This window comes from Lepidochelys olivacea, assembly GCF_965140295.1.
Source record: "Lepidochelys olivacea isolate rLepOli2 genome assembly, chromosome: 10".
Taxonomy (NCBI): Eukaryota; Metazoa; Chordata; order Testudines; family Cheloniidae; genus Lepidochelys; species Lepidochelys olivacea.
The window spans coordinates 50,940,734-50,968,196 of NC_140420.1; the positions used below are offsets into that span (position 1 = coordinate 50,940,734).

At 41.5% G+C, this 27,463-nt stretch overlaps 2 protein-coding genes across 3 annotated transcripts in view; both read left to right on the plus strand.

Annotated features, from left to right (window-relative positions):
- Positions 1–4,476, plus strand: part of CHRNB4 (cholinergic receptor nicotinic beta 4 subunit) — a 30,716-nt gene extending 26,240 nt beyond the window's left edge. For both annotated transcript variants that reach the window (XM_084642164.1, XM_084642165.1), the window contains 2 exons: positions 760–1,732; positions 4,115–4,476. In XM_084642164.1, coding sequence (XP_084498290.1) covers positions 760–1,732; positions 4,115–4,255 — 1,114 coding nt within the window. In that variant the 3' untranslated portion in view covers positions 4,256–4,476. The remainder of the gene's footprint in view (positions 1–759; positions 1,733–4,114) is intronic.
- Positions 4,477–13,792: 9,316 nt separating this feature from the next.
- CHRNA3 (cholinergic receptor nicotinic alpha 3 subunit) lies at positions 13,793–26,438 on the plus strand. Its single transcript, XM_084640428.1, has 6 exons — positions 13,793–14,102; positions 16,272–16,411; positions 16,504–16,548; positions 20,931–21,040; positions 22,448–23,459; positions 25,207–26,438. The coding sequence occupies exons 1-6, from the start codon at positions 14,024–14,026 to the stop codon at positions 25,333–25,335; spliced, it is 1,515 nt and encodes a 504-aa protein (XP_084496554.1). The 5' UTR covers positions 13,793–14,023; the 3' UTR covers positions 25,336–26,438.
- Positions 26,439–27,463: the final 1,025 nt, after the last annotated feature.

Sequence of the window (27,463 nt, forward strand, 5' to 3'; positions counted from 1 at the left end):
ATTGTCTAACTATTGGCAAAAGTGTTAATTCCCAGGTTGAAAAATGTATACATAGTTTTGATTGTCAACTTATAAATACCTGGAAAATGGGTTTTATCATTGAAAGGGTACAGAAGTTTAATTCTAGCAGAGATAGTGGGATCCCTTTTGGATTCAGTAGAGGAGGCTGAGAATGTAGTAGTTTGTCCTTTTCTGTATTTTGAACCCATATTCTGTTTCTTCACTGATTTCAGAGTGGTAGCCGTGTTAGTCTGTTATCAGCAAAAACAACAAGGCGTCCTTGTGGCACCTTAGAGACTAACAAATTTATTTGGGCATAAGCTTTCGTGGGCTAGAACCCACTTCATCAGATGCATGGAGAGGAAAATACAGGAGCAGGTATAAATACATGAAAAGATAGGAGTTCCCTTACCAAGTGTGAGGTCAGTCTAACGAGACAATTCAATTACCCGTAGGATACCAAGGGAGGAAAAATAACTTTTGTAGTGGTAATGAGAGTGGCCCATTTCAAACAGTTGACAAGAAGTAGTGTTAATTGAATTGTCTCATTAGACTGACCTCATACTTGGTAAGGGAACTCCCATCTTTTCATGTATTTATACCTGCTACTGTATTTTCCACTCCATGCATCTGATGAAGTGGGTTCTAGCCCACGAAAGCTTATGCCCAAATAAATTTGTTAGTCTATAAGGTGCCACAAGGACTCCTCGCTGTTTTTGTCTTTTCATTATTTGTTTGTTTTTTCTCCCACTTCCTCAGCGCGGATGGTACATATGAAGTTTCTGTGTATACAAATGTGATTTTAAAGAACAATGGAAGCATTTTCTGGTTGCCTCCAGCCATCTACAAGAGTGCCTGCAGGATTGAGGTGAAGCATTTCCCATTTGATCAACAAAACTGCACACTGAAGTTCCGCTCTTGGACATATGATCACACAGAAATAGATTTGGTACTTAAAACTTCCATGGCAAGCATGGATGACTTTAGACCAAGTGGAGAATGGGATATTGTAGCACTTCCAGGAAGAAAGAATGTTAACCCCTTAGACCCAAAGTATGTTGATGTGACATACGACTTTATTATTAAAAGGAAACCTCTTTTTTATACCATCAATCTTATAATTCCCTGTGTGCTTATTACATCATTGGCTATCCTGGTGTTCTACTTGCCTTCAGACTGTGGTGAAAAGATGACCTTATGCATATCTGTACTGCTTGCCTTGACTGTGTTCTTATTGCTGATCTCCAAAATTGTCCCGCCAACATCACTGGATGTTCCACTGATTGGAAAGTACCTGATGTTTACAATGGTACTAGTAACATTCTCAATAGTTACCAGCGTCTGCGTACTGAATGTCCATCACAGATCTCCCAGCACCCACACTATGCCCCCATGGGTAAAGGTGATTTTCCTTCATAAACTTCCAACTTTTCTGTTCATGAAACGCCCAGAGAATACCTCTGCAAGACAAAGCTTAAGCAAGCGCAGAAAGAATAAATCTGATAATCTATGCACTGATCCAGCCAACCTGTACAAAAACTCCACCTACTTTGTGAACACAGCCTCTGCCAAAAAATATGATTTGAAAGTTACTGAGAATCCGGATAACATCAGTGGCCATCAAGATTTTAGGTTAAGATCTTCAATGAAGTTTTCTCCAGAAGTCCAAGAAGCAATTGATGGAGTCAGTTTTATAGCAGACCACATGAAAAGTGAGGACAATGACCAAAGTGTAAGTAACAGGAGAAATCATTCCCATCTTTCCAAACCCCAGTTTTCTTTCCTTTGATGTCTCAAATAAGTGTATTCTTCTTCAGAAGGGAAATAAGAACCCAACAATCTTCCTTAGTGTTAATTTTTATAGAGATCCTAACTATAATTTTCATAGTCAATCACTGTTTAGTAATAAGTTTATTTTCCTATAAATTTCCTATGAATAACAACTTGATAAAGTGGATATTGTTCTAAAAAGCAGTGTGCCAGACAAGAATCTCAGTCCCCACAAATAGAACATGTTTATTGCTTTGGGGCAGAGGGAGATGGAGATGAGTTAACGTTAAACAAACTGTGTTTTTACATCAGCAAGGTAATGGGGTGTAGAGACCACAGCTAGTGTGTGGCAGGGAGAGGGTTAACATTCAATACCTGTTCAGAGGAAACACCATATAACTGGGCCCATAATGAAGGGACTGCAGGTAAGTCAGCCATGACCATGGCTGCGTTCTGCTAGAGTAAGTTACTTAGAGCTGGGCTACATAAGGTAGTTTAACTAAATGGGTTTAGAAATGGATTTAGTTTGATTGGCACAAACCCTTTCTAGGAACGCTATTATTTTGGATTAAAATTATTTGGATTATTTTGGAGCGCTATCAATTAGCTCTCCATACCCTGTTTGGTTGGTTGACACATGGTGGTCATTATATTTCCTCCCAAGATCATTCAGCACTGTCTGGCAAGAGTGTAGATAGAACCACAATATTCATACCACAAAAGCTGAGGCTTCTTCCACTTGAGCAAACGGAGACTCTCCATCAGCTATGAGCAGTATAGGACCTCGGACACACATTCGAGCAGTTCTGCTCCCATCCTGTAGAGACACATTACACTAGCTAGTACATTAAAGTTCATATAAGTATCCATTGAATAATGTTCAGCAAAACTCAGAAGGCTCAGATGAACACCCATGACTTTCCCCAACACCCACCCCGCATCCATGAAAAATTTCCTACGTGACCCTCCTCTGCCCCAGCTCCCAATCTAGTCTTAAGTTCTCCATTACTGCTCTGTCCTCCTCCTCTCCTTTTACTATACAGGTCAAGTAGTCTGAAAGCCTGGCTCCTTTTCCCCTTCAGATCTTGCAGGAATCCCACATGAAGCCACACTGGTGACTTTCTTGCATTTTCAAGGAACTAGTTACTGGTCAACAGAAAAAAAGAAAGATCAGATGCTAAATCTGTAAATATAGCCTTAAGCTTAAACAAGTATAGGCCTCACAATGCTGAAAAAGTGTTTCAATACTATCTGTGCTTTTGTAAAGAACTTATACTGGATATTAAAAAATGAGTGCAGGGTACTGGACTAGACGACCTTGCAAGGTCCCTTCCAGTCCTATGATTCACAAACTCCCTGTCCTCACCCTAGACTAAAGAGCAATTTTCCAAGGTATTGTAAGTTAGACATTAATTTAATGCTTTCTGCACACAGGTCCTCTGACATTAACTTAAAGTGCTTAGTTACAAACCATTGTTTTCTAGATTCATAATTCTAGTCTCCGCTTTTTCCATTAGTATCATGCTCTGATAGTGACTGTTCATGTACCTACAGTATATTCTCTTCTCAGAAGCATGTAACAACACCCATTAACAGCAATGGGAGGTACATGTGTTCATTGGGGGGGAAATATGTAATGGTCTAATATAAGGCAGGAGTCAATTGGGAAGTACTGTGAAGTTGTTAAGAGGAAGAATTCCCATGTGTAACTAGAGTCAATTATAAAAGAAAAAATAGAAGTGATAAAAAAGATTAACACTTTCCCTTTACAACTCACTAGTATGCCTGTAGTCACTGTAGTGTATGTAAAGATAGGAGGTAAAATCCTGGCCCCATTAAAATCAATGGCACAACTCCCATTGTGACTTCAATGGGACCAGGATCTCATCTACACTGGACAGGGATTTGAGTACAACCAGCAGTGCTAACATGTATTAAAACACTTGCATACTGAGAATCAAGATCAACTACAGAATTATTTTCTTAAAAGCAGTAAGTATTGTTCATCGTTATTAATTGGGATGAATAGTATCAGCAAATTACAATTCACACACAGGAGCTTACTGGATTATGCTGAGGATCCATCCTGTCTGGCACCAAGCATTCAGTAGTGATCAATACCTGCTGCTTCAGAGCAAGGTGTAAACTATTTATAGTGTCATTCACCAACTGTTCAGGACATTATATGAGGGAAAATTCCTTCCTGACCCCTGTGGTGATCCTGAACCTTAAGAATTGTTTTCTCTTATTTTCATATACAAACTACAAACATTGAGCATCAACAAAAGAGATGGAGATGAACATGGTAAATTGCTATGTATCTTTAATTGACTTTTTCTTCCAGGTCATTGAAGATTGGAAGTATGTTGCCATGGTAGTGGACAGACTGTTTCTCTGGATATTCATCTTTGTTTGTGTCCTTGGGACTGCTGGGCTATTTCTCCAGCCCCTTTTTCAAAACCACTCTGCTGCTGTGAGCCCTTAACTCTCATTTAAAACTGTAAAATGTTTACACAGATGCTGCACGTGATTTTGCTCGCAGTTCCACTGGTGTAAATCCAAAGTGATGCCATTTAAGTCAGTTGAGTTAGTCTGGATTTACACTGGTGAACTGAGAGCAGAATTTGGCCTGCTGTGTTAACATGATGTTAGGAATTTTCTAGAAGACAATCTTTTCTTTTTTAATTTCATTACTTTTGATTAAATATTGGCTCTTTTTTTAATATGTTTAAAAATTTTACAGAGAAATTTATTTATTTCTACAACTTACCAGTTTTCCTCAGAGTGCACCAGGATCATTATTAAAATGGCATTTACTTATGCCACTTTGGGAAAGACATTATGTTTCCATAAGACCCTGCAGTTCACATTGCACAATTTTGCTGTTTCAAGAGAAACAATTGCTACAGTATTTATTTCCTTAAATGCATCAAAAAACTCTGTGTTTGGTTTATGGAGCCCAACTCAATATATGATAAATAAACATATTTATACCCTCTGTTCATTGGTGAAATCTAAATAAAATATGAAAAAAAACTCTCCTTTAAATAGCCTTACTTCCAAAATGTTCCAGCAGCCTTTATAACTCAGAAAAGGGGAATTGGTATACAGCACCACAAATCTGAAGCTCAACAGGAAAGTGTATAAGGAGCAGAGGCAAATGGTGACTCAAGATGAGGTTGGACTGCAAGCTCACTCTATGGGAAGGAGAGAGAGCAGCGCTAAAATGGGGAAGAAACAGCAAAGTAGAATCAATCCAAATTGACCATCCTGTTTTATTGGAGGAAATTATTTTTGGGCATGGATTATGGTATTTTACAATGCAATTCTCAGAAAATAGCTGAGAAAGTACATAAACATGTCTTAGGGACTGGAGATTTGGGGGCCCGATTCTCCTACTACAGGATAGGACTTACCACCTACTGACTTCATTAGCTGTTACTCATACCCTGCTGCAGGAGAACTGCATTTTTTGTTCTGGAGCAATCTCAGCTTCATCTGGCAATATCATATGCAGTCACTTGAGCACCAGTAAGCAACACCACTGAAACAAATCACTAAGGGGCATCAGTGTTTCCACAGGAGAAGCTCTAAACTGTTGTTTCTATGTGAGCTTAACAGAATACAGAAGAACTTCAGAGTTACGAACACCAGAGTTATGAACTGACCATTCAACCACACACCTCATTTGGAACCAGAAGTACACAATCAGGCAGCAGCAGAGACAAAAAAAAAAAAAAGCAAGTACGGTACTGTACTGCATTAAATGTAAATGACTAAAAAATAAAGGGAAAGCAGCATTTTTCTTTTGCATAGAAGAGTTTCAAAGCTGTATTAAGGCAATGTTCAGCTGTAAACTTTTGAAAGAGCCACCATAATGTTTTGTTCAGCATTACAAACATTTCAGAGCTATGAACAACTGCCATTCCTGAGGTGTTCGTAATTCTGTGGCTTTACTGTAAAAGTTTAAACCTAGTAGATAATTCACAGATGAAGACACCATTAGTTTTACCAGACATTGTTTCTGTATCATAAACCAATTGCCCTACTTCATGCAACCTACTTTCAAAAAACCACTGTGAGTGGTGTACGGTAGCTGGGTGAAGGCAGCTATATTCAATATGAATTGCAATGTTCTCCTTTTTCTGAGTGTGGTAGTACCTCAGGTTTCCCAACAGGAGATGTTGGGGCCATGTCCTTGTGACAATCTGTGGACTGTGGGAATAGCTGAAAGGGTCAGGCCTGCTTATACCACCTGGAGAGAATGCATACGTACAGTAAGACAGGCAGGCCTCCTTGTACTCCAGGATTCTGCAGCTGCAGGGTTTTCACAGAACTGTGCTTTACAATCCAAGGTTTCATATAAAAAATGTTATTCTAGCCCTTTTGGTTGTGAAAAAACCTTACAAGTGTAACCAGATGCCTGATGTTTGCCTAGCTCTGCTGACAACCCAAACCAAAAGCTGTGGAGTGTCAACACCCCCAATCATCTCAACAGGGGCTAATGCTGAAACCTAACAATGACAGTATAAATGTCAATATTAACTATCAAATTCTTTCAATCATTTTAACAAAACCATTCAGTGTATCCCACAATCCCAAACCTCTTTCCCTGCCTTTCTGGGTCCCAAAAACCCTAAATGTCCCCTGTCCATGAGCCAAAACCTTCAGTTTCTCCCCTTACATTCTCTCTAATGCAGTGAATGTTTTCAGTAAAAATTCTGCAGTACAATGGAGATCCAGGGACAGACTCAGGGCTTAATTTGTTCCAGGGCTTGGCAGCTTATAGCCCCAGCACCTCTAGGCTTGGCAGTTCATAGCCCCGGCACCTCTAGGCTTGCTGCATCAGTTATGAATGTAAAAAAAAAATTGCTTGAGCCCCGGCACCTCTTTCATTACAAATTAAGTACTGGACAGACTCCATCTGTTTTGCACCACTCTGGCAGTGTAAAGGAGACAGAGAGCTATACCCTAATAGGGCAGCAGAGAAGGAGAACCCCCAACAAAGCCTGACCAGACCCAGGGATCTGGCCTTGACAGCTTAAGAGCAGAATAAAATCAAATTAATTTAGTATAAAAAACAACACAAGCCGCCTCAGACTCTCCAGTCTGCCCCTCTAGAGCGGCACAGAAACTAGGGAGCCTTTCCTGCCGAATTCAGCTCCAGCCTCCCCCAGCATACACTGGTACACACAGCATGAAACTTGAGAACAGCGATATAGGCACCATAGCAAATATGTTCCCCATCTGATCCCATAGCCCCTGCACAGCCTGTCTATTCTGCCGTCCTGCCCCTGCACTCTACAGCCAGTCTCTACAGAGTCTATGTGCTCTATCCCATTGGCCCTAAAGCCCGTGCCGGTGCTAGCCCACCAGGGGCCCTAAGTAGGAATATTTTTGCCTTCTCTCCCCTCCCCAACACATACTAATAATTAAGGGCAGGGGGAGGGGCCTTAAGCCGCTCAGGGCCCTAAGCAATTGCTTAGTCCGTTTATGCCTAGCACCACCAGGTCTGCCTACGCCGGTCTCTGCTCACACACAAGACACCGCTCCTCACCTCTCTGCCTTCACATCAAACTGCTTCCTCCTTTCCCTCATGCTGCTGGGTGCCAACACAGGGGTGGGTCACTGAGAGCGCAGGAGAGTCTCTTTGCTCTCAGTTCTGGCACCTGGTGCCACCACAGCCCTCACTCCCAGCTAGCAGTTGCAGGGAAAGGCCTGCTCAGTCCCCCTAAGGCAGGGGTGGCCAACCTGAGCCTGAGAAGGAGCCAGAATTTACCAATGTACGTTGCCAAAGAGCCACAGTATTACGTCAGCAGCCCCCCCATCAGCTCTTCAGCCCTGCTCCCAGTCCCACTGATCAGTGCCTCCTCCTCCCTCCCCACACCTCTGGATCAGCTGTTTCGTGGCGTGCAGGAAGCTCTGGGAGGGAGGGGGAAGGAGCAAGGGCATGGCAGGCTCAGGGGAAGGGGTGGAGTGGGGACAGGGCCTGTGGCAGAGCCAGGAGTTAAGCAGTGAGCATCCCCCAGCACATTAGAAAGTTGGCGTCTGTAGCTCCAGCCCTGGAGTCGGTGCCTCCGACAAGGAGCCGCATATTAACTTCTGAAGAGACGCATGTTGCTCCGGAGCCACAGGTTGGCCACCCCTGCCCTAAGGGCTGAGCTGGAGCAAGCTCAGGGCAGATAGAATCTTCAGCAAACTTAAAAGCCAAACTAACAGTCACTACTGAGCATGTGCAAACTGCAATTTCACAGAGGTTTATAATTTGGCCGGATTTTGGTGGATTTTCGCAGGGATGGTACAAAGTATATCTCTGGCACCAGATGACTTCCCTGCTCCAAAAAATGAAGGCACTAGAGATTCTCGATTAAACAGCTGTAAGAATTTTTTTTATCATGGATAAAATAATGTACTTTTCCCTAATCTTCTTATCAGAAATGGCTGACTCATTTTTGCTGAAACTTTCACAAGTAATTCAGCTTGTGACAAGACCCAGCACAGAAAATTTCAGCCCAAACATTTAAAGTCTGGCAAAGTTTTAAACAGGGTGCTATAAGAGAATGTTAGGCAATGCTCCTAGTGTTGCCGGCACCCAGTGCCGAGAGGCTGAACAACAGCTTGAGTTGGTTTGTTACCCGGTGTGCTACACCCAATAATTACAACGGGGTGGAGAAGCAGAAAAGTTTATCTGAAGCTTTAAAAAGGTACAGGGAGATTTGAATTTCAAATCCTGTACAACAGAGCAGGAAGTTACACAGGCTTTTATACATTCTTTTATTTAGCATACTTATTTAATAGCAAGCTGCTTTAAGTATTCATATAGCCAGCCAATTCAGTTTTCAGCTAGTTTTCTGATTTTTTGTATTATTTGTTCAACTATACATAAAGCTGCTTTATTCAGCATTGTTTTTTTATATTTCCCCTGTTTGGCTTTGCTTAGTTTCCATTAGAGCTGGTCAGAAAATATTTCCTTCCCCTCTCCCTCACTCTCCCATGGAAAGTGTCAATAAAAAAAATTAATTTTAATTTATAATGGAAAATGTTGACATTTCATCAAAATATTTCCACTGACAATTGAAATAATCTGATTTAAACTGGCACTACAGTGCCTCATGCTCCCATTCTTCTCTATAGGTTGGGCTCGGTTTTTCTGGGGGTTGTTTTTTCAATGAAATACAGAAATTTTACACGGAAAGCAGACACCTCTCACAAAAATTTGTTTTGTCAAAAATTCTGTCAAAAAACAATTTCAATAGAAAAATTTTCAGCCAGTCCGTGCTCCCATCCTATTGGGAAAAGTCTCTGCCCAGGAGACTTGGAAAGTGTTCCCTTTTCTTTTCAGAGCTACTTCTGCCTGGACTGACCAGGGCTGGTCCAAGAGCCCCTATTAGGGAATCAAATGTAACATTTTTATGAGATACTGCACACACATGACACAGCTCCTGATCAATCTGTTTGGGACTGTGGTGGCAAAAGGCAAACAAGCAAAATGAGCAAGAGCAGTGGACAACAGCTGAATGTTGGCTTGTTGCAAAGCTGGCACCAATATCATGGTGTGGGGCAGGAGAAGAATCCCGTTTCCCCTGACTCATAATCTGAGCTGGATAGGGCTTGGTTTCCAGAAGCATTTTTATAAAACACTTTGTTATGAAGAGTAAATGCCATGCAGTTCTGTGTAACTGCAGGTTCTGTGTTACTGCAGATATTTGTGGTTGGAGGAGCTTTTCCCCTGTCTGCCCAAACCCTTCTTCTACATAGTCCTGCAGTTGTCATAATCACATTTTTATATCACATCACTGTCTGTTACCATGAAAATAACCTTATTACTGATCTAGCTGATTTCATCATGAGCTCCAGCAGCTGGATGAGAAAGAAGATCTTGCTTTGGAATATAAATATCACTGGACATTTGCAACAGCAACAAGCCAAATTAAGGGAAAACACCTGAAGTTTAGTATGGTTTGTAGTTGCTATTAGACAAACACCCCTTGAGCTTCGGGGAATCTGGATTCCGATCTGAGCTTTAGCTCATGTCTAGCTGCTATAATTTATTTGTTTGTAGTGCAAAAGCTGCTCGTTAATTAAAATGAAGAGGAAGGTGGGTGGGGAGAAAAGCCCAGTCAGAAAATCCTAGAAAGGCTGAGAAACAAACACATCCACAAAGAGTTAAGCTGCAGGACCAAAAAGACTGAGATCCTACTGAAAAATCAAAGGGACATACAGCCCATTTCCTCCAGCCTAATAGAATTATACAAATTATCAGAAGAGCATGTGTCTGGGATGGATTGAATGATGCTCCGAGACAGATAAGCAGAGTAAATAAACTCCATGCTGAGAGCATAGAAAAAGGATTCCTTGACATTTGGCAGCGAACCAGCAAGATGGCAACTTGGGTGTATGCCTATGCTGCAATAAAAGACCCACAGCACAGCTGAGGCTGGCCCGGTGAGCTGATTCGAGCTCACAAGGCTTGGGCTGTAGGACTAAAAATGGCAGTGTAGACATTTGGGCTTGGGCTGGACTCCAGAACCCTGTGACGGGGGGAAGATCTCAGAGCCTGGGCCCAAGGATCTACACTGCTATTTTTAGCCCCACAACTTAAGCCCCATGAGCCCAAGTCAACCGACCTGGGCTCTGAGACGTGGTGCTGTGGGTTTTTTATTGCAATATAGACACACCCCCTCAAATAAAATCTTGGTGGCTTACATCAGCATACATCACCATTTCCGTGTTTTCAGTCCCCACTTCTTTAGGCAGCCTAATTGTCTTACAACATAGGGTGACTTGGCCAGAGTCATACAGGAAGTCAGTGGTACAGCAGGGAATTGAATTACAGTCTCCTGAGTCCCAGGCTAGGCCCTACCCACTGATCCATCTTGCCTCTACAAAGAGCCTTTTCTCAAATCCACATAGAAGGAAAAGCCAGTTGCAAGAATCCCCCAAAACACTTAACTCAGATATTTATGGGCATTTCTATTCCAAATTAGTTGGCTGTAAATCAGCGTGGTACTTTGCAGGGCACTTAGAATTCTCAGTACCTTAAAAGTGATCTGGAAAGGGAGTTCTTAAATTGGCCATGTACCCTTTTTTTGGTTTCATTATAACGTACGTAAGATGGCTTAGAAGGATTTTTTTTTCTCTGATCGGTTTTTACTTTAGGGACATATCAGGCATGTAAAGAGACCTTCCCTGTCTTTGTTGGAGAACCTTTGGGAGGTCTCAGAGATGTTTATTCGTAAACTTCATTGGTAGGAATTGAGATTCATTCCAGGGTGAATTGTCACAACCCACCAAAGAGAACATCACGGTGCTCCGGGGAGGTGTGGCATCTCTTTGAGAAGAGTCTTCACTGCCCCACAAGTCTACAGTCCCTAACATGTTTTAGGCTTTTCTTTAGGTGCATAAGGCATCTCAGACACTGGCCTTATATTTCTGGGTTATTTTAAGAATTCCTTCTACACAGCTTTAGCTCCAATCAATTTTTCAATTTATCCTAGAAATATGATCTTACACAGGCCCATTGGGTCAAATACATGCCTGGAATAATTTTACTGGGCCAAATGCTGTTCTTAGATATGTGTGTAAATATGGAATAAAGCCACTGACTTCAATCAATTTATCTGAGCATAAGCTTTCGTGAGCTACAGCTCACTTCATCGGATGCATCCAATGAAGTGAGCTGTAACTCACGAAAGCTTATGCTCAAATAAATTGGTTAGTCTCTAAGGTGTCACAAGTACTCCTTTTTTTTTTGCGAACACAGACTAACACAGCTGTTACTCTGAAAACTGACTTCAATGTAACTGAGATCAGAATCTGGACTACTCAAAACTGCCACGCTCAAGAGGAAAAAATCCTGAGTAGCTCACCACCCCCAAAAAATTCATAAGATTGGCCCCCCAAAATCATGTATTTTGTTTTGTTTTTTTTAAGGATTATACTGTGTTTTTTGGTCAGTCTTGATTTTTTAACACTCCTTTCCCATCCTCTGTATCTCTGAGTGACAGTTCATGCCCCCTATTCTACCATATGTATTGAGTAAGAGGATTTTGGCCCCTGCTACAGAAGCTCTTGCTGCCACATCTCCTGTCCCCTGCCCAGCAATTAATGCTGCCCCAAACTTCCAAATCAATACTGTGCAAAGCAACCCTGCATCAGTTCAGTGCCCACCAAGCCTCACCTCCGCTCCTCCTGGGGTTCTTCACCCCCATACCAAGTGTAAGGGGGCTGCAACAGGGCCCCATCTCTCACTTCCAGGCTAAGCGGGGCAGCCAAGGGGCTCTTCATCACCACCCCTTTATCCATTCTGCCTCTTTCTAAGCCAGGTGTTGCTCAGCCAAATTTAAAGAACCAGCCTGAGAAAGTCATGCAGGGGGAAAAGCTATGGTAAGAGCCCCGCCCCGCACGGAGGCGAACTGATAGTGACGAGGAAGGCACTCCATTGGTATGCTCCCGTTAGGGTGACCAGACGGGAAATGTGAAAAATCAGGACAGGAGGTGGGGGGTAATAGGAGCCTATATAAGAAAAAGACCCCAAAATGGGGACTGTCCCTATAAAATCGGGACATCTGGTCACCCTTGCTCCCCTCTCTGCCTGGAGAGAGAGTTCTTTGCTGGAGCAAGATCCTAGGCCTGAGAATTATTCCTGAAATTAAAAAGATAAGCTCTCAACAAACAAGCCCTTAAACATCATCCACCCCCAGCTGCTTTCCACCTCCCTATGACTAGAGGGGTGTTAATGGACCTCTTCACCTTGAATGGTGAAGGTGACACCTTGACATATGGGGGAACTACTTACACGAAACAATTGGTTCCACCTTGTATTTAGTTGTCACTTTCTGAGTTAGTTTCCCAGGCCTGAGGAAGAGCTCTGAGTAAGCTTGAAAGCTTGTTTTTCTCATGAAAAGAAGTTGGTCCAATAAAAGACATTACCTCACCCACCTTTTCTCTCTAATATCCTGGGACCAACACCGCTACTACAACACTGCATACAAAGAAAAACCCTGGCAATTAAAAAAAAAAAATCAGTACATTTGATGCCTCATAGGAATTTGAAACAGTCTCCTGTTAAATTCCAAGGAGAGGCGCAAGTGAGCTTTTAAGCCACTATCCAGCCATTGCTAGAGATGGGCCTCAGCCAGAACGTCAAACCCAACCCCTCTCCCTCAATGTTGGGTTTCGGAGGAATCAGTCTGGAGTCACTGCATCCTCCCCTTCCCTTTTGAATTTGGTACCAACATTTAATTTTCCTGACCCAAGATGGCAGGACTCTGGCAAGCACAGCTGTTCTCTGGAGATTTCAGTGCTGTTGGACCCAAACTAGTTTAACCTCAAACCTGAGCTCTTGGCCTAACTGTGGTCACTATACCTTATGTCAATCTCTGGGCCCCAATCCTGCAAACACTTAAGCATGTGCTTAACTTTCCTACTGTGGGTAGTCCCATTGATTTCAAAGTAGGGGAGCAAGTCTACTACTGCCCTCACAGAGCACCCCCCCATCAGGAAGCTGAAAGTGAAGCTAAAGTAGATGAAATGCAACATCAGGATGAAGTAGTAAATACTTTCACACATGCCTACAGGATTGGGGCTCTCCTCACTACAAAGCCTCAAACAATTTTTATCTGTGTCAGTTAATTAACTGTGCACCTGAAGAAGAGCTCTGTGTAAGCTTGAAAGCTTGTCTCCCTCACCCACAGAAGTTGGTTCAATAAAAGATATTACTTCACCCACCTTCTGGTGGTTTTGGTCTCTTGGGCTCAGTTTACTGATAATTTGAGTGTCTCTAATGTCAATATCCATTTCAGCTCAGTTCAGTTATAAGATTTTTATTAATTAAACCTGTTCTAATGGCTTGGCACAAAGTTCCTATAAAGATTCATATCCTGTAAAGGAGCTGATTGGAAAAACTCTTAGCATTATCCAATTACTGGGCTCATTTATGCATCCACTAATGGCCTCTTGCCTACCCTTGTTGCCCGATGAATCGATGATTGCTTCTTGCCTACAGTAACTACATCTATTTGGTCTACGATTTATTTTGTGTTTCCAGTGCTCTCTGTTTATGACAATATGAACAGCTGAAAAGGGGGGCAGCACATCGTTGCTAATGGGATCTCCATGGTGCAGAACTGTTCTTCAGGGTCCTGCAGTCTGCCTTATACAAGGATTTTATACATTGGAAGATTGGAGCTGTCTGTATTTCCCATGCCTGTGCAATCCTAGCAGCTGAGCTTGTCGCCAGCAGTCTCTGTTGATGACAGTAATTCATAACGCCATGGGGAGCACATTCGCTCTATTTCTAGCTGCTGCTGCTGCTTTCTTTTTCTTTAAAGGTGAGTGGTCCTTGAATTTTTTTTTTTAAAGGAGGGGGTAGAAAGAGGATGGGTTATGGCTTTGTACAATTGTTTTTAATTGGTCTGGACTTAGGTTCAGCACTAATAAGTGGCATGCTGCAGGATTCGTATGAATCCCAGCTTCTTTTGTTAAACAATTTTAAAATCTCACCTTATGAACTCGTAACAAATAGCAGCCCTGATTTGGCATGCCAAATGGGTCCCATGATCCCACAAAGCCATTTAAACTTTAATCAAAAACTTCAATGTGGTTTTAAGGTTTAGCTCACTGTGGATACGTGCTCTAATGTGCTGGGGCATCAGCAGAAATAGGTGATGCCAAACAGCTGCTTGAGATAGCCTTAGAGGTGGCTCTGAACAGTGCACCTTATCTCAGCAAGAAGGAGATCTTTGTTCTGCAATTACTGGTGCTCTGAGATGACAGCAACTTTAACCAGAATGTTGAAACACTGGTTTATATATACGTAGTTATTGTCTACAATGTGATGGATGCTGGATGAGTGGTAAACACAGAGATTTAATTCACATGTTATGGAAATGTAAGTTGGTCAACAGCATTTGGGAAGGAGCTGGCAAAAGGCTGAATATGAATCTTAAAACCCACCTACATAAAGGACTCAGGCATATTTAATCCAGGGGACTCCTGACTTGCTAATAATTATAGGTGAGATATCACTAAATGATTAAAGCAAGTCTACTGGCTAAAAAGTTAATTTTCCAGAAATAGGAAAGTATAAAGTTATCTATTTTAATCTGGTGTGTTGGTTTGAGTGACTTTACTACCCTTGAAAAAAATAGCCTTCAAAATGAGTAGAGAGTGGGGATTTTTAACTGTATGTGGTCTGACATTGTGCCAGTCTCAGACTGGATGTCAGCAGAACTTCCAGAATAGGTCGGAAGATAGATATTTTGTTTGTGAATCTTTATAGATCAGTTATTGTGCAGATGAGTACTTCTGCTGCCCTTCTGTTTGCTGGAAAATACTAACCTAGTAGGACTGGGGAAAAAAACCTCTCAAACATATCCTAGCAACTGCATGTAAATCTATATGCAGTCATGCTGTCATATTTTAAAAGATCAACAGACTCTGTGTAGCTATTCCAGATTTACACAAGTGTTTCTGAAAGCAGAATTTAGCCCTAACTGTTAGTTTGTCTCACCAGCCATGTTGAAATATAAAATTATCCATAAATGGAGAAGAGATCTAATTTTTTTTTAATAAAAGGATTTGGGCATATCACATCCAAGTACCAGTAGAGAGTCTCTTTAGGACAAGGCCACTAAATTCCAGGCAGGATCTGCCTCCTACAGTGTTTATCTGTTGCCTATGAGAATGGAAGCATAGTTTAGGGGACAGAAGATTCCCAGTTGTGCTTTGAGACCTTCAGTTTATAGCCATAAGATACCACAGATAGCAAAACCAGCATCAGAAAGGGACAATTGTAAATAGAATGTACTACCTATTACCAGCAGGACAGGACATGGTCTCTGTGTGTATATAATGTCTTCTGCAGTTTCCACGGTATGCATCCGATGAAGTGAGCTGTAGCTCACGAAAGCTCATGCTCAAATAAATTGGTTAGTCTCTAAGGTGCCACAAGTACTCCTTTTCTTTTTGCGAAGACAGACTAACATGGCTGTTACTCTGATACCTTTGAAATAGTGAATCAATTTTTAATCCTTGTTTCCTTATTTATAATGAGCAAGCTGTTAGCATCATTGCAACCATCCTATAATGAGCCTCAGTCTCCTGGGACAGTAAAATTTCCCAGGAGCTGGTCATATTAGAAAGTGTAGTTTTAGCTCCTCATGGGCTTAAGTTTGTAAGAAACATTTTTTTCTCTGACCTTGCTCAACCCCAACTCCTTTTTGTAGTGTTGAGGGACAAGGTGAGCCAGGGAAAAGGGCTTTTTCAGCTCCAGTTTCTATGATTTTATTAAATTATCCTTTAAACTCCATTTGCAGAGACATATGAAAATCTCCATCTACCATTACATTTTATTCTTCTATTTTCATCCTAAATGAATGCCAAATTAACATCATGAAGATTTAATGTCTGGTTATTTAATTTTCAAAGGAAATAGCATTTGGCCACAAGAAGCTTCGTGGGTTGTTTCAAAACCAGAAGCCAACATAATCTCTTTTCAGGTTGCAGTTGTTCAGAAGCAGAGCACAGACTGTTTGCAGCCTTGTTTGCTAACTACAGTCAGTTTATCAGACCAGTGGAGAATGTGTCAGACCCTGCCATCATTCAGTTTGAGGTATCCATGTCACAGCTGGTGAAGGTGGTGAGTACAGGCTTCTTTCAGAACCTAGTAAGTATTACATTATTAGCCCAAAGAAAGGCCCACTCCTTTTTCAACATGGCTGTGTTTTTCAGGATGAAGTGAACCAGATAATGGAGACCAAGTTGTGGCTGAAACATGTGAGTAAATATAATCCCAGCACTGATAATATCAGCTCAGTTAATTTTTCTTTTAATGTCAATATGTAAGGTTTCTTGCTGTGTCCTCCACCGCAATTTGCGAAGCAAAATGTTATATTGACCATCCTTTGCGTAATGCTCATTAATATCAACATTTAGCTAACTACTATAAAAGTGACATTGCACGTTACATTTATATACTACTTTTCATCCAGACATTTCAAAGCACTGGAGCTAGGTGGGAAAGCATTATTATTGCAATATTATAGTTGGGTGAACTGAACAAAAAGGTTAAATGATTTTGCCAAAAAACAGAATCCAGATCTGCTGCCTCCATGCTGTCACCATTCAACTACACTGGGTTCTTCCCTGTAACCATTAGGTCCCATGCTAGGAGTTCCAAGGTCTAACCATTTGGTTATCCTGAATCCCCATTTTTCCATTCAATCTCTTTAATGAAAAATGTAAACTGCTAACATTAAAGATTTGTAAATAGGAATATTTAGGTCAAAAGCAAGGAATACCAGCTAAATCTTTTGCTCAAATACATCTGTTAGTCGATAAGGTACCACAGGACTCTGCCGCTTTTACAGCTAGATAAACTGACCTAGGAATATTTTGGGAGGAACAGAGGAGGAAAATGGTAAACATTTTGCTAAATACAAACTGTTTCTACTACGTAAGTGTGACTATTATGTAAAGTAAATAAAACGTCCTTTCAGTCATGAAAAACAGCACAACAGAAAAATGCCTCAGCATAAGTAAACAAAAACTTAAATAAGCCAATGCTCAAAGATGCTGGGACATTCTTCCTAGCCAGCATTTGTATAGATTTGACTTGCATTTAAGAAAAGGAAAGATCACAGCATCAGAGGTGCTGGCCTGGTAGGGTACTATGCTGCTTTGGTGCAGAGATTTGGGTTGGCCACACTTACCTTAATCCATTGCTGACACCTAGTGGCTGGCTATTTATTTGCATTGAATGATTATGCAGCCTCCTGTGATAAAACCCACTGGAGCAGCACAGGAGGCCTAGGAAACTCTGTGAAGCTCATCTTGTGGAGCGTAATTATACTGGCTACAGCCAGTCACAGTGCAGACACTGTGCAAGTTTCCCCCTGCATGTCTGCTAGTGCACTTTAGTTCTGTGAGGCCTCTGCAAGCCTAGCTTGGAATTCTTCTCACTATAATCTTTGTTGAACTGGTCTACAGGTTATTGTTATGGGTAGAGTCGGATTAATGCAAGGGCTTTAGGGGCCGCAGCCCAGGGCCTCGGGCTAATGGGGACCCCACAGGCCGGATGCGGCCTGCTGCTGCTTTTAATGTGGCTCACAGCAAGTCTCTGAGCCACAGGCTGGACGCTGGTCCCCGAGCCTTGGCACCCCCGCCCGGGGCTAGAGCCGCGAGCGCTGGCTGGCCGATGTGCCCCTGTGGCCCCTAGGTGAGGGGAGTTCAGGGAACCTCTGCACGCTGCCCCCAGCACCAGCTCCACAGCTCCCATTGGCCAGGTACTGTGGCCAATGGGAGCTGGGGGGCAGTGCCTGCGGTGCCTGTTGGCACAGGCAGTGTGCACCACACAGAGCGGCCTGGCTCCTCTGCCTTGGGAGTAGATGTGCCGGCCACCTCGGGGAGCAGAGCAGCGCGGAGCCAGGGCAGGCAGGGATCCTGCCTTAGCCCTGCTGCACCACCAATCAGGAGCCTGCATCCCCTCCTGCACCCCAACCCCCTACCCCAGCCTGGAGCCCCCTCCTGCACCCAACCTCCCTCCCAGACCCTGCACCTCCACCTGCACCCCACCCCCCTGTCCCATCCCTGGCCCCACCCCAGAGCCCACCCCCCCAGCTGGAGCTGCATCCCCTCCTGTATCCCAATCCCCCGCCCCCACTTCCCCACTCCAAACCCCCAGGAGCCCAACAAAACCCAATAGCCCCTGGCCCACAGGAGAGTTAATCCAGCCCTGGTTATGGGCTGTGAACAAAATGCCTGTTGGAGACCAATATGGAACCAAACCCAAGGCCAGGTTGTGCTTGGCCTTTGGACAGGGGCAGAGGGAAATGAGGAAAGAAAGGATCCTTCCCCACCCCCTTTCTTGTATCTCCCATGAGAGTCCAGGCACACTTACAGTTCCTGGGCTTTGAAGATATTTACTTCAATGGGAGTTAGAGTCAAATCCTGCCTGAGCACCTGCATGACCTGCACAAAGTCACACAGCAAGTCAGTGGCAGAATTAGGAATAGAATTCCCAGTACAATATTATGATGCAAGGTTAAAAGCACTACAACCACCTAATATAGGAGACTGCTAAGAATAATCTCTGCCAGTCCTAAGGGTTTTTTAGTGCCCTGAATTGTAGAATACCGTCTCTCAGGGAGTAGCGGTACTGTAGAACATGTGCTGATTAAGGTGTTAACTACTGTTGGTCATACTGTTCAGAAATATGTCAGGCACACGATGAATCAATTAAATCGGTCATTAACTACAGTATTAACCTTTCCAAACTGAAAACACAGACCCATTAACGATATCCTTTATCCAGAAGGATCCCAAACATACTAACTCTATAGACCTATCTATACCCAAGAATTACCTCACCCACAACTGAAATGCAGCCACCCCTGGAATGGAACATGGTAATAGCTTAACACCATACAGCGACACCACAGTACAGGACAAAAAACACAGAATATCTGACCCAGTTGGAACTACATGGAACTTTATGTAGAGACAATGTACGTACCTATCCGGGGCCTTGTCCCGGACAATAGCATTAACACCCTGACTCTGAAAAAGAACCATGGCATTTTAATGACCAAATTGACCAAGATTTTAGTTTTTGAGTCTCACCAAAACAATGATATCTGCCACACTCCTTAAAATATGCTGGATTCTTTGTTCAATACTGACTCGTTTTGTAGTATGCAGTGTTGCAGTAGCTGTGTTGCTCCTAGAATATTGGAGACACAAGGTAGGCGAGGTCATATCTTTTATTGGACCACTTCTGTTGGTGAGAGACAAGCTTTTGAACTTACACAGAGCTCTTCTTCAGCTCTGGGAAACTTACTCAGACTATATCTACAGTATCACTTTTGTTGGTAAAACTTATGTCACTCAGGTGTGAAAAAACACTCCCCTGACTGACATATGTTTCACCGACAGCAGCACAGGTGTGGACAGCGTTATGTCGGTGAGAGAGCATTCCCCACCCACATAGCTACTGCCGCTTTTTGGGGGGGATTTAATTATGCCAACCGGAGAGCTCTCTCCTGCTGGCATAGAGCAGCTATACGGGAGACCTTATGGCGGCACACCACTGCAAGGTCTGTAATGGGGCTATGTCCACACTGCGCACCTTACAGTGGCACAGCTGTGCTGCTGCAAGGTATACAGGGTGGCCACTCTTTGTCAGCAGGCGAGAACTCTCCTGCCAGCAAAATAAAGTTACCCCCAATGAGACGCTCTCCCACCGACAAAGCAGTGTCCACACCGGCGCTTTTGTCAGTTGGGGGGTGAGGGGATGGAGTTTCACAGCCCTGATGACAAAAGTTTTACCAATGGAAGTGCAGTGTAGACATAGCCTTAGTTTCCCAGAGCTGAAGAAGAGCTCTGTGTAAACTTGAAAGCTTCTCTCTCCAAAACAGAAGTTGGTCCAATAAAAGATATTACTTCACCACATTGTGACTCAGAGGGAACTGTGTCACCTATTGAATTATCATCACTGTTTCTGATAGTACTTTGGCATTCCTTTGATATCTCCTATTCAAGCATTAACCAAGCCCTACCCTCCTGTGCTGCCTTAGCTGGCGGGATCTGGCGTAGAGCTAGTTTACAATCTCAGAAATCTCTCTGGTTGCTCTAGAGATATTGTAAGATTGCTTTACCTTATGAGTGGTGATCATAGCATGAAAATATCAGGAGCAATTACATTCTAATATAATGGGGCTGAGAGGAAGAGGAGGCAGCCTGGTCTAGTGTAAAGGGAACTAGGATTGGGCATTAGGAGACCTGAGATGTATTCCTAGTTCTGCAACTCATCTGCTGTGTGACTTTGGTCAAATCACTTTACCTAATTGGGACTGTTTCCCATGTCACCCTTGGTCCATCTTGTCTATTTAAAATGTATGCTCTTTGGGGTAGGAGCTTTCTCTTGCATGTATACAGCACCTGGCACAATGGGTTCCCAATGTATGTGCTAATGAATACAAATAAATAACATGGTCTTAAAAGATGATACATCTAGTCATTAGAGATTCTGAAAAAACAAACACCAACTTTATAAAAGTGCATTACAGCACTTTGTTTTAATGGAAAGAAGGGGCAGTAGTCCACAATTTGAGATGGGTCTTTTTGTAATTCTAATGAAGTTTGGTTTCTTCTGTGATTAGATCTGGAATGATTACAAACTTAAGTGGAATCCAGAGGAATATGGAGGTGTTGAGTTTATTCGAGTTCCAGCCGATAGGATCTGGAAGCCAGACATTGTCTTATATAACAAGTAAGACTATGCCATATCAAGTGCCTTTACTCTTAATTTGTTTTGGTTTTGTATCATGCATTTTAAAAAAAATTGAGCATTCCCATGACTATTACAAAAGACTTAAGATTTTGATCAAACCTGGGTAGCAATACACAGCGACTACGGTATATATTGCAAACTGTTACTTCTCTAGTAGAACTACCCCCCAATCACTGCTTCTGTTGAACATCAATACTTTTGGAGTCTGTTGAGCTAATAAGTATTAAAAATTGAAAACACACACATTTTAATAAGAGAAACAGACAGGAAACTTTAGACTCTGCATCCCTGTGCTCCTTCTACTCCCCACTCTTTCTATAATTGTTTTTGGAACTATATGCAAGGCTGGCAGTAAGAAGGAGCAGATAGTTCTGCCACACAACTTTCCTCTCATTTACAGATGAGAAACTCTTCAGTAGTTCAGACCTTTCATTGAAACGGAGTATTAGATCCAGACATTTTTGCAGTTAAAATTGTTACCCATCTGACATCAACACAGCATTAAATATAACTATATAAAAGCCCCAGGGTTGGTACACACTTAGGACTTTTGCTTCCAACACGTCAATAGGAGACCAAATGTGTTACTGAGATGATACGTTGGCTATACACTATGTAAGGAAGCTGGCCTCAGTGAAACATGCTTGAAATACTCTCCAATACAGGAGCTCCCAAACTGTGGTCTGTACAGCACATGCTGGTAGGTCCATGAAGAGCTGGCTGGTCATGTGGTGCTGGCTTCTTCTCTTCTACAGTTTTCTAATCACATAAATAGCTAAAAATGCTTTCCCAGTCTTACTTTTCCATGTAAACAACAGCTGAAATTGCCCCAGGGATGTTATGTGATTGTGAACAGGGTGGAGAGATGGCCCTGCTCTGATCCATGCATCCACAGTGACAAGCTGCGGCAGGAGCCCTGAATTCCTGCTTTCTTAGAGGAGTGATACTGCAAGGTACTGTGGGGATGGAGAGGAGAGAGAGAGAGTGAACCAAGTACAGTAAGGAAGATCAGCTTGTCCATCACTTTGTTCTGACACAAAAGAGCTCAAGTCTGCTGCCTTGGGTATGGATCACATTTAGCCAGGTTACAGGAGTAGAAAATACTACCATCTTGATCTTCAGCAGTTGTAAGTCCATGTAGCTCCACTGATGACAATGGAACTACACTTATTTACATCAGCCATGGATCTAGTACTACACATGCAATTTAGCACAATTAACATTATTGCTGGAATGCTGAAGTGTGCATTTGCTCACTTACAGTGCATGAATCCAGAGTCACTGTATATACATAAGCCTATGTTCTTAACCTTTTCTTATATGAAAGTGATTTGATTTGTTAAAATGCCTATCTTTTTTTTCCCCACCCTGGTTTATTTTTTACAGTGCAGTTGGGAACTTCCAAGTTGATGACAAGACAAAGGCCTTTTTGAAATACACAGGAGAAGTGACCTGGATACCTCCAGCTATTTTTAAAAGTTCATGTAAAATAGATGTGACCTACTTTCCATTTGACTATCAAAACTGCACCATGAAGTTTGGTTCCTGGTCTTATGATAAAGTTAAAATTGACTTAGTTTTAATTGGCTCTACAATGAACCTCCAAGACTACTGGGAGAGTGGAGAATGGGTTATTATTAAAGCTCCTGGATATAAACATGACATTAAGTACAACTGTTGTGAAGAGGTATATCCAGATATCACCTATTCTCTTTATATTAGGCGCCTGCCTTTATTTTATACTATCAACATGATTATCCCATGTCTGTTGATTTCTTTCTTAACTGTTTTGGTGTTCTACTTGCCTTCAGACTGTGGTGAGAAGGTGACACTATGCATATCAGTCCTTTTATCCTTAACTGTATTTCTCCTAGTGATCACAGAGACCATCCCCTCTACCTCTTTGGTGATCCCACTTATTGGAGAATACCTCCTCTTCACCATGATATTTGTAACTCTTTCCATTGTCATTACTGTGTTTGTACTTAATGTGCATTATAGAACACCCAAGACACACACAATGCCCGAGTGGGTGAAGACCATTTTCTTGAACTTACTTCCCAAGATCATGTTTATGACCAGGCCTGCCCGCGATAGAGAGAAGAATCAGAAGCCAAAGCCACTTTACAGTGCTGAGCTCTCAGACTTAAATTGCTTCAGCAGCTCTGAAACCAAATGCTGCAAAGATGGCTTCATATGTCAAGATATAACATGCAGCTGTTGTTGGTGTCAACGAATAAAGTTTTCTGACTTCAGTGGCAATCTTACAAGGAGTACAAGCTATGAATCGGTAGATGCTCCACTTTCGTTTTCAGTTTTGTCACCAGAAATGAGAGATGCAATTGAAAGTGTCAAATACATTGCAGAGAATATGAAAATGCAGAATGAAGCCAAAGAGGTAAGAACAACTTTCAGCATTAGTTACTGAGGTTACAGGCATTATTTACCATGAGTGTCTGAGTGTGGTTTTTTGTAGGAGTAAACATCCCAGCTGCCTTTCATAAAAACATTGCAGAACAATTCACAATTTCTTGATACAAATAACCCACATTGATTCATGGCCCCATACACCTGTAATGTAAACAATCAGTGGATTGAAATTCATATTGGGGAAACACAGTGTTGCACTGAACTCCTTTTACTGCCAATGCCAACCCATCTGCTAAAGTGGAATCTATTACATTAACTCTTTTGGAGGGAGTAACAAGCACAAGATTTGCAGTCAGAATGAGAGCTTGGGAAATCCTAGCACCGCAGTTAGCTCACTGTGTGCCCTTGGGCAAGTCACCACTGCCGTAAAATGAATATTTACTTACCTGTAGTGAGGCTTTCCCTGATAATAATTCTCATGCTGAACTGCTTCTGTGGATAAATACAGAGCAGCGAAGTTCAGGGCTCTCAATTCGGCATTTTTCTTAAGTGCTAAATTCACACAATTTTTCTGTTTCAAAAGCCAGGAGAGCTTCTGATGGTTATCACTACTTCTCAGTCATACAGAGAGCAGATACAAGTAACTCATATGCAGCAACTCTATCATTATCTTTACCACCTGTAGGTCATGTTCAGCAAAGCACTCAAGCACCTGCTTAAATTAAGTTTGGGCCTAAGTATTTTGTTGAATCTGGGCCTTATTCAGGATTCGTGTGTTCTATAAGCTCTTTTGATCTCCCTCAGCTTTAAGAATTATGGTTCTTTTCTGGAAAAATCTATTTTCTACATCAAAAGTAAAATGCATTGTTCTTATTTTTCATAATAGCATTCAAGAATGAAGTATGCACATATGCTGTGTTCATCTAGGAAAGTTGAAGTAAAGATTGAAATTTATTAAGCTTAGCTTTACTTAGGATACTTATTTAACATTTATTTCCAACATTAACTTAAGATTATGCATTATTTCAAAGCCATCAACATAATCATTCAATGTAAAAACCACTCCTGCTGGAAAGCTTTTTTTCCCAGTCTTGATACAGTATATGAAGGAGAAAAGTTTTTACATCATACATAAGCATCTTGCTTTCTAATACAGTATTAAAAACTGTAAGAAATGTCAAGAGAAGCTTTTAAAGTCATTGACAGATTAATTAAGTTGCATCCGCCCATGCACTTACCACTTCAACAGGAATGGTGCGTTTCAATAGGACTTAGATACGTAGGTGCCCAAGTGACTTTTGAAAGAGCTCCCTCTATAAAGTCTCTTTCACCTTCAAATTTCTGTCCCCATGGAAGAGGGGCCATATGTCCCCTGTGTGTTTAGTGAAAGGGACATTTCTATTATCTTAAAATAGTGTTACGAAGTTGGAATTAATTTAGAAAGATAGCTTCTTCAACTCATGCAAAGCAAGTTTCAGCCATAATGAATCAAACCATTTAGGGGCCGAAGAGATAGTAAGTTAATTCTGCACTGGTTTTGGCCTGAATGTTTTTGGATGAATGATGGATGAATTTCTGCTGCCTCAAAAGCCAGGTTCGAAGTTGTGGTCTTATGAAAGAGGAAACATTCTGTACATGGAGGAGCTCCCATGTACATTTTTGCTGAACACAGAAAGGAGTTCTGATATTACCAACCAATTTAATGATTAGTAAACTTTACCTTTATCAGAACATGCCTGCTTCCTGTCTTATTTGTCTGTGTTTATATTTTTCAGATTCAGGATGATTGGAAGTATGTTGCCATGGTAATTGATCGCATTTTTCTCTGGGTTTTTATTCTGGTATGTATTCTAGGAACAGCGGGATTGTTTTTACAACCATTGATGGCTGGAGATGAAATGTAGGAATTCAAAATACGCTGTTGTAAAAGAAAGTTGTTTGCTGACCAAACATTTTATGCTCTTTTTTGTTACTTTAGCTGCTTCTGTATATACTGCTTTATTAGTAGAATAAAAGATGTCTGTAGACTCATTAAGCTTCACCCAGCAAAGCTTCATTATAAATGTGAAAAGCTTTAACTGATTTTAAAATGTAATGACAGCCAATCTGAAGGTAATATTCTCCAGACTATTGCCAGATATCCCTTACAAGAGCTGGGGAAAAGGAAGGTAGTGTATAAAAATTCACAGAAGTGTTTGTTAAAAAGTATTTATGATATAGACATGTCCAACAGAAATTGGAAATCACAGCATTTCCACAGGAATGTTTAGAGGACTGTCAAAAGGCTGAAGAATTTAGGTTACCTGACCTACTTCCAACACTCATGTCCAGTGCTATATCCTCCAGGATGCGACATGCTTCAGTACAATTCTTCTGGGAGCAAGATCACAACTAGTGCCATAAAGCCACTCCAGTATATAGCCATTTAGAAACTGTAGCTCTTGAATTGCTGTACTAATATGCAACTTGTTGGTATATGATGTACCCATTATTATGCCGGGTTTTGAGGGGAACAAGTAGTGGGTAAGTTACTTTAGAACAAGGGGAAACTCATTTATAGCTGGATATTATGTTAAGGTAGCAAAGTGGCCATTGCATGATTCTGCTCACCTCCCATTTTGGAAACAGAACAAAATCGCTAGCAAAATGTCAAGTTATTCAGACCTAATAATATCATTACACGCGCGCGTGCACACACACACACACAGCTCACATGAAGGAATTAAGATATTACAGGATAATTTTGTTTCACATGCTATAGACAAGTACTTAAATAAAAGGTAGGTAGATATAAAATTTTCCTGTAAAGTGTAGTAGAACTGCTTCTCATACATACATCCCATATGTTTTTACCAGTAACCGTAGAGATACTTAAACAGGAGCATGAATATAAATATAGTACACTAAAAGGGTCGGGGAAGGCGCTTGGTAAAAATGTGAATTGTTCTCTCTGTGCAAGATGGGAAATTTCATGGAAATGGGGAAGTAGTTATATAAAATTTTTGAAAAAATAAACAGAATTATGTAGTTTCAAAACGTATTTGTTATTCTGGTTGCATGACACTCTGTGTAGAGTAACATTAACTACTGTTTGGTGCACTCAGACCCCCCAGTAATTCACAGAAGCACAGACCCAGGAGTAGGGGATCTATTAGAAATTATTTGGTTTTAAAACGCTTAGAGCAGCAATTTGAGGATGAACTGTAGAGCCCAATAATTGTGGTGTGAGTGATTTTGTCTTTATGTAATACATAAAAATTATGGAAGTGACTGAAAGCTTTTCTCCATTTTACAAAAAATGTTACTTAAATCAGGATCGGGGCCCTGTTGTATTAGAACCTGACAATCAGCTCAACTGTAAATACAGCATAATTTTCATTTTTGTATTGAAGCAAGAGGGGAAATAAACATTAGCAGCAAGGAGGTTAGAACCAGGTATCCAGTCCATACTGTTGCTCTCATTTTCATACAACGTGACTACAGTAACTAAACAATGTGCGCACTGCAACTGTAAGCAGAAGCAATGAAGAAAATATGAATGTGAGAGGAGATCCAAAACATGTTCTGTGTCACCACTCACAGGCAATGGACTAGGGTGCTGATGCACCTTAATTCTAGGAAAGATAAAAGTCGAGTCATACCACAGGTCAAATCAGATACCTTATTAGACGTCTACTTTTGAAATGAACTGTAACAACAAAGTAAGACAAGTTAATGTCTGATTACATGTAACTATATACACAAAGGAGATAAGTTAGAATCTTTTCAATCACATGTACCTGTAAATTGAAGGCCAGAAAATGGCAATGTGCATTTTTTTCTCCTGTTTGTGAGTATAATTATATACTCTGTACAACCTAGAAAGTTACTCCACAGATTAAATGTGTTGTGAAGTAACAAGCAACTATATTGAAAATGTTCAAAAAATAACTTTTATAAATACTAAATATGAAGTAATTCCAACCAGTATGAAAGTCAGCATGACACCAGATCCAAATTGAAACAAAAAGAGAAATATCTAATTCCCCAACA

What these genes read in the sequence shown, in the direction of transcription:
- CHRNA3 (XM_084640428.1), top strand. Translation starts at nt 14,024, where the DNA reads ATGACAGTAATTCATAACGCCATGGGGAGCACATTCGCTCTATTTCTA. An exon ending in TGTCACAGCTGGTGAAGGTG is followed by an intron (nt 16,412 to 16,503) that starts GTGAGTACAGGC and finishes TGTGTTTTTCAG; the next exon opens with GATGAAGTGAACCAGATAAT. An exon ending in GACATTGTCTTATATAACAA is followed by an intron (nt 21,041 to 22,447) that starts GTAAGACTATGC and finishes TATTTTTTACAG; the next exon opens with TGCAGTTGGGAACTTCCAAG.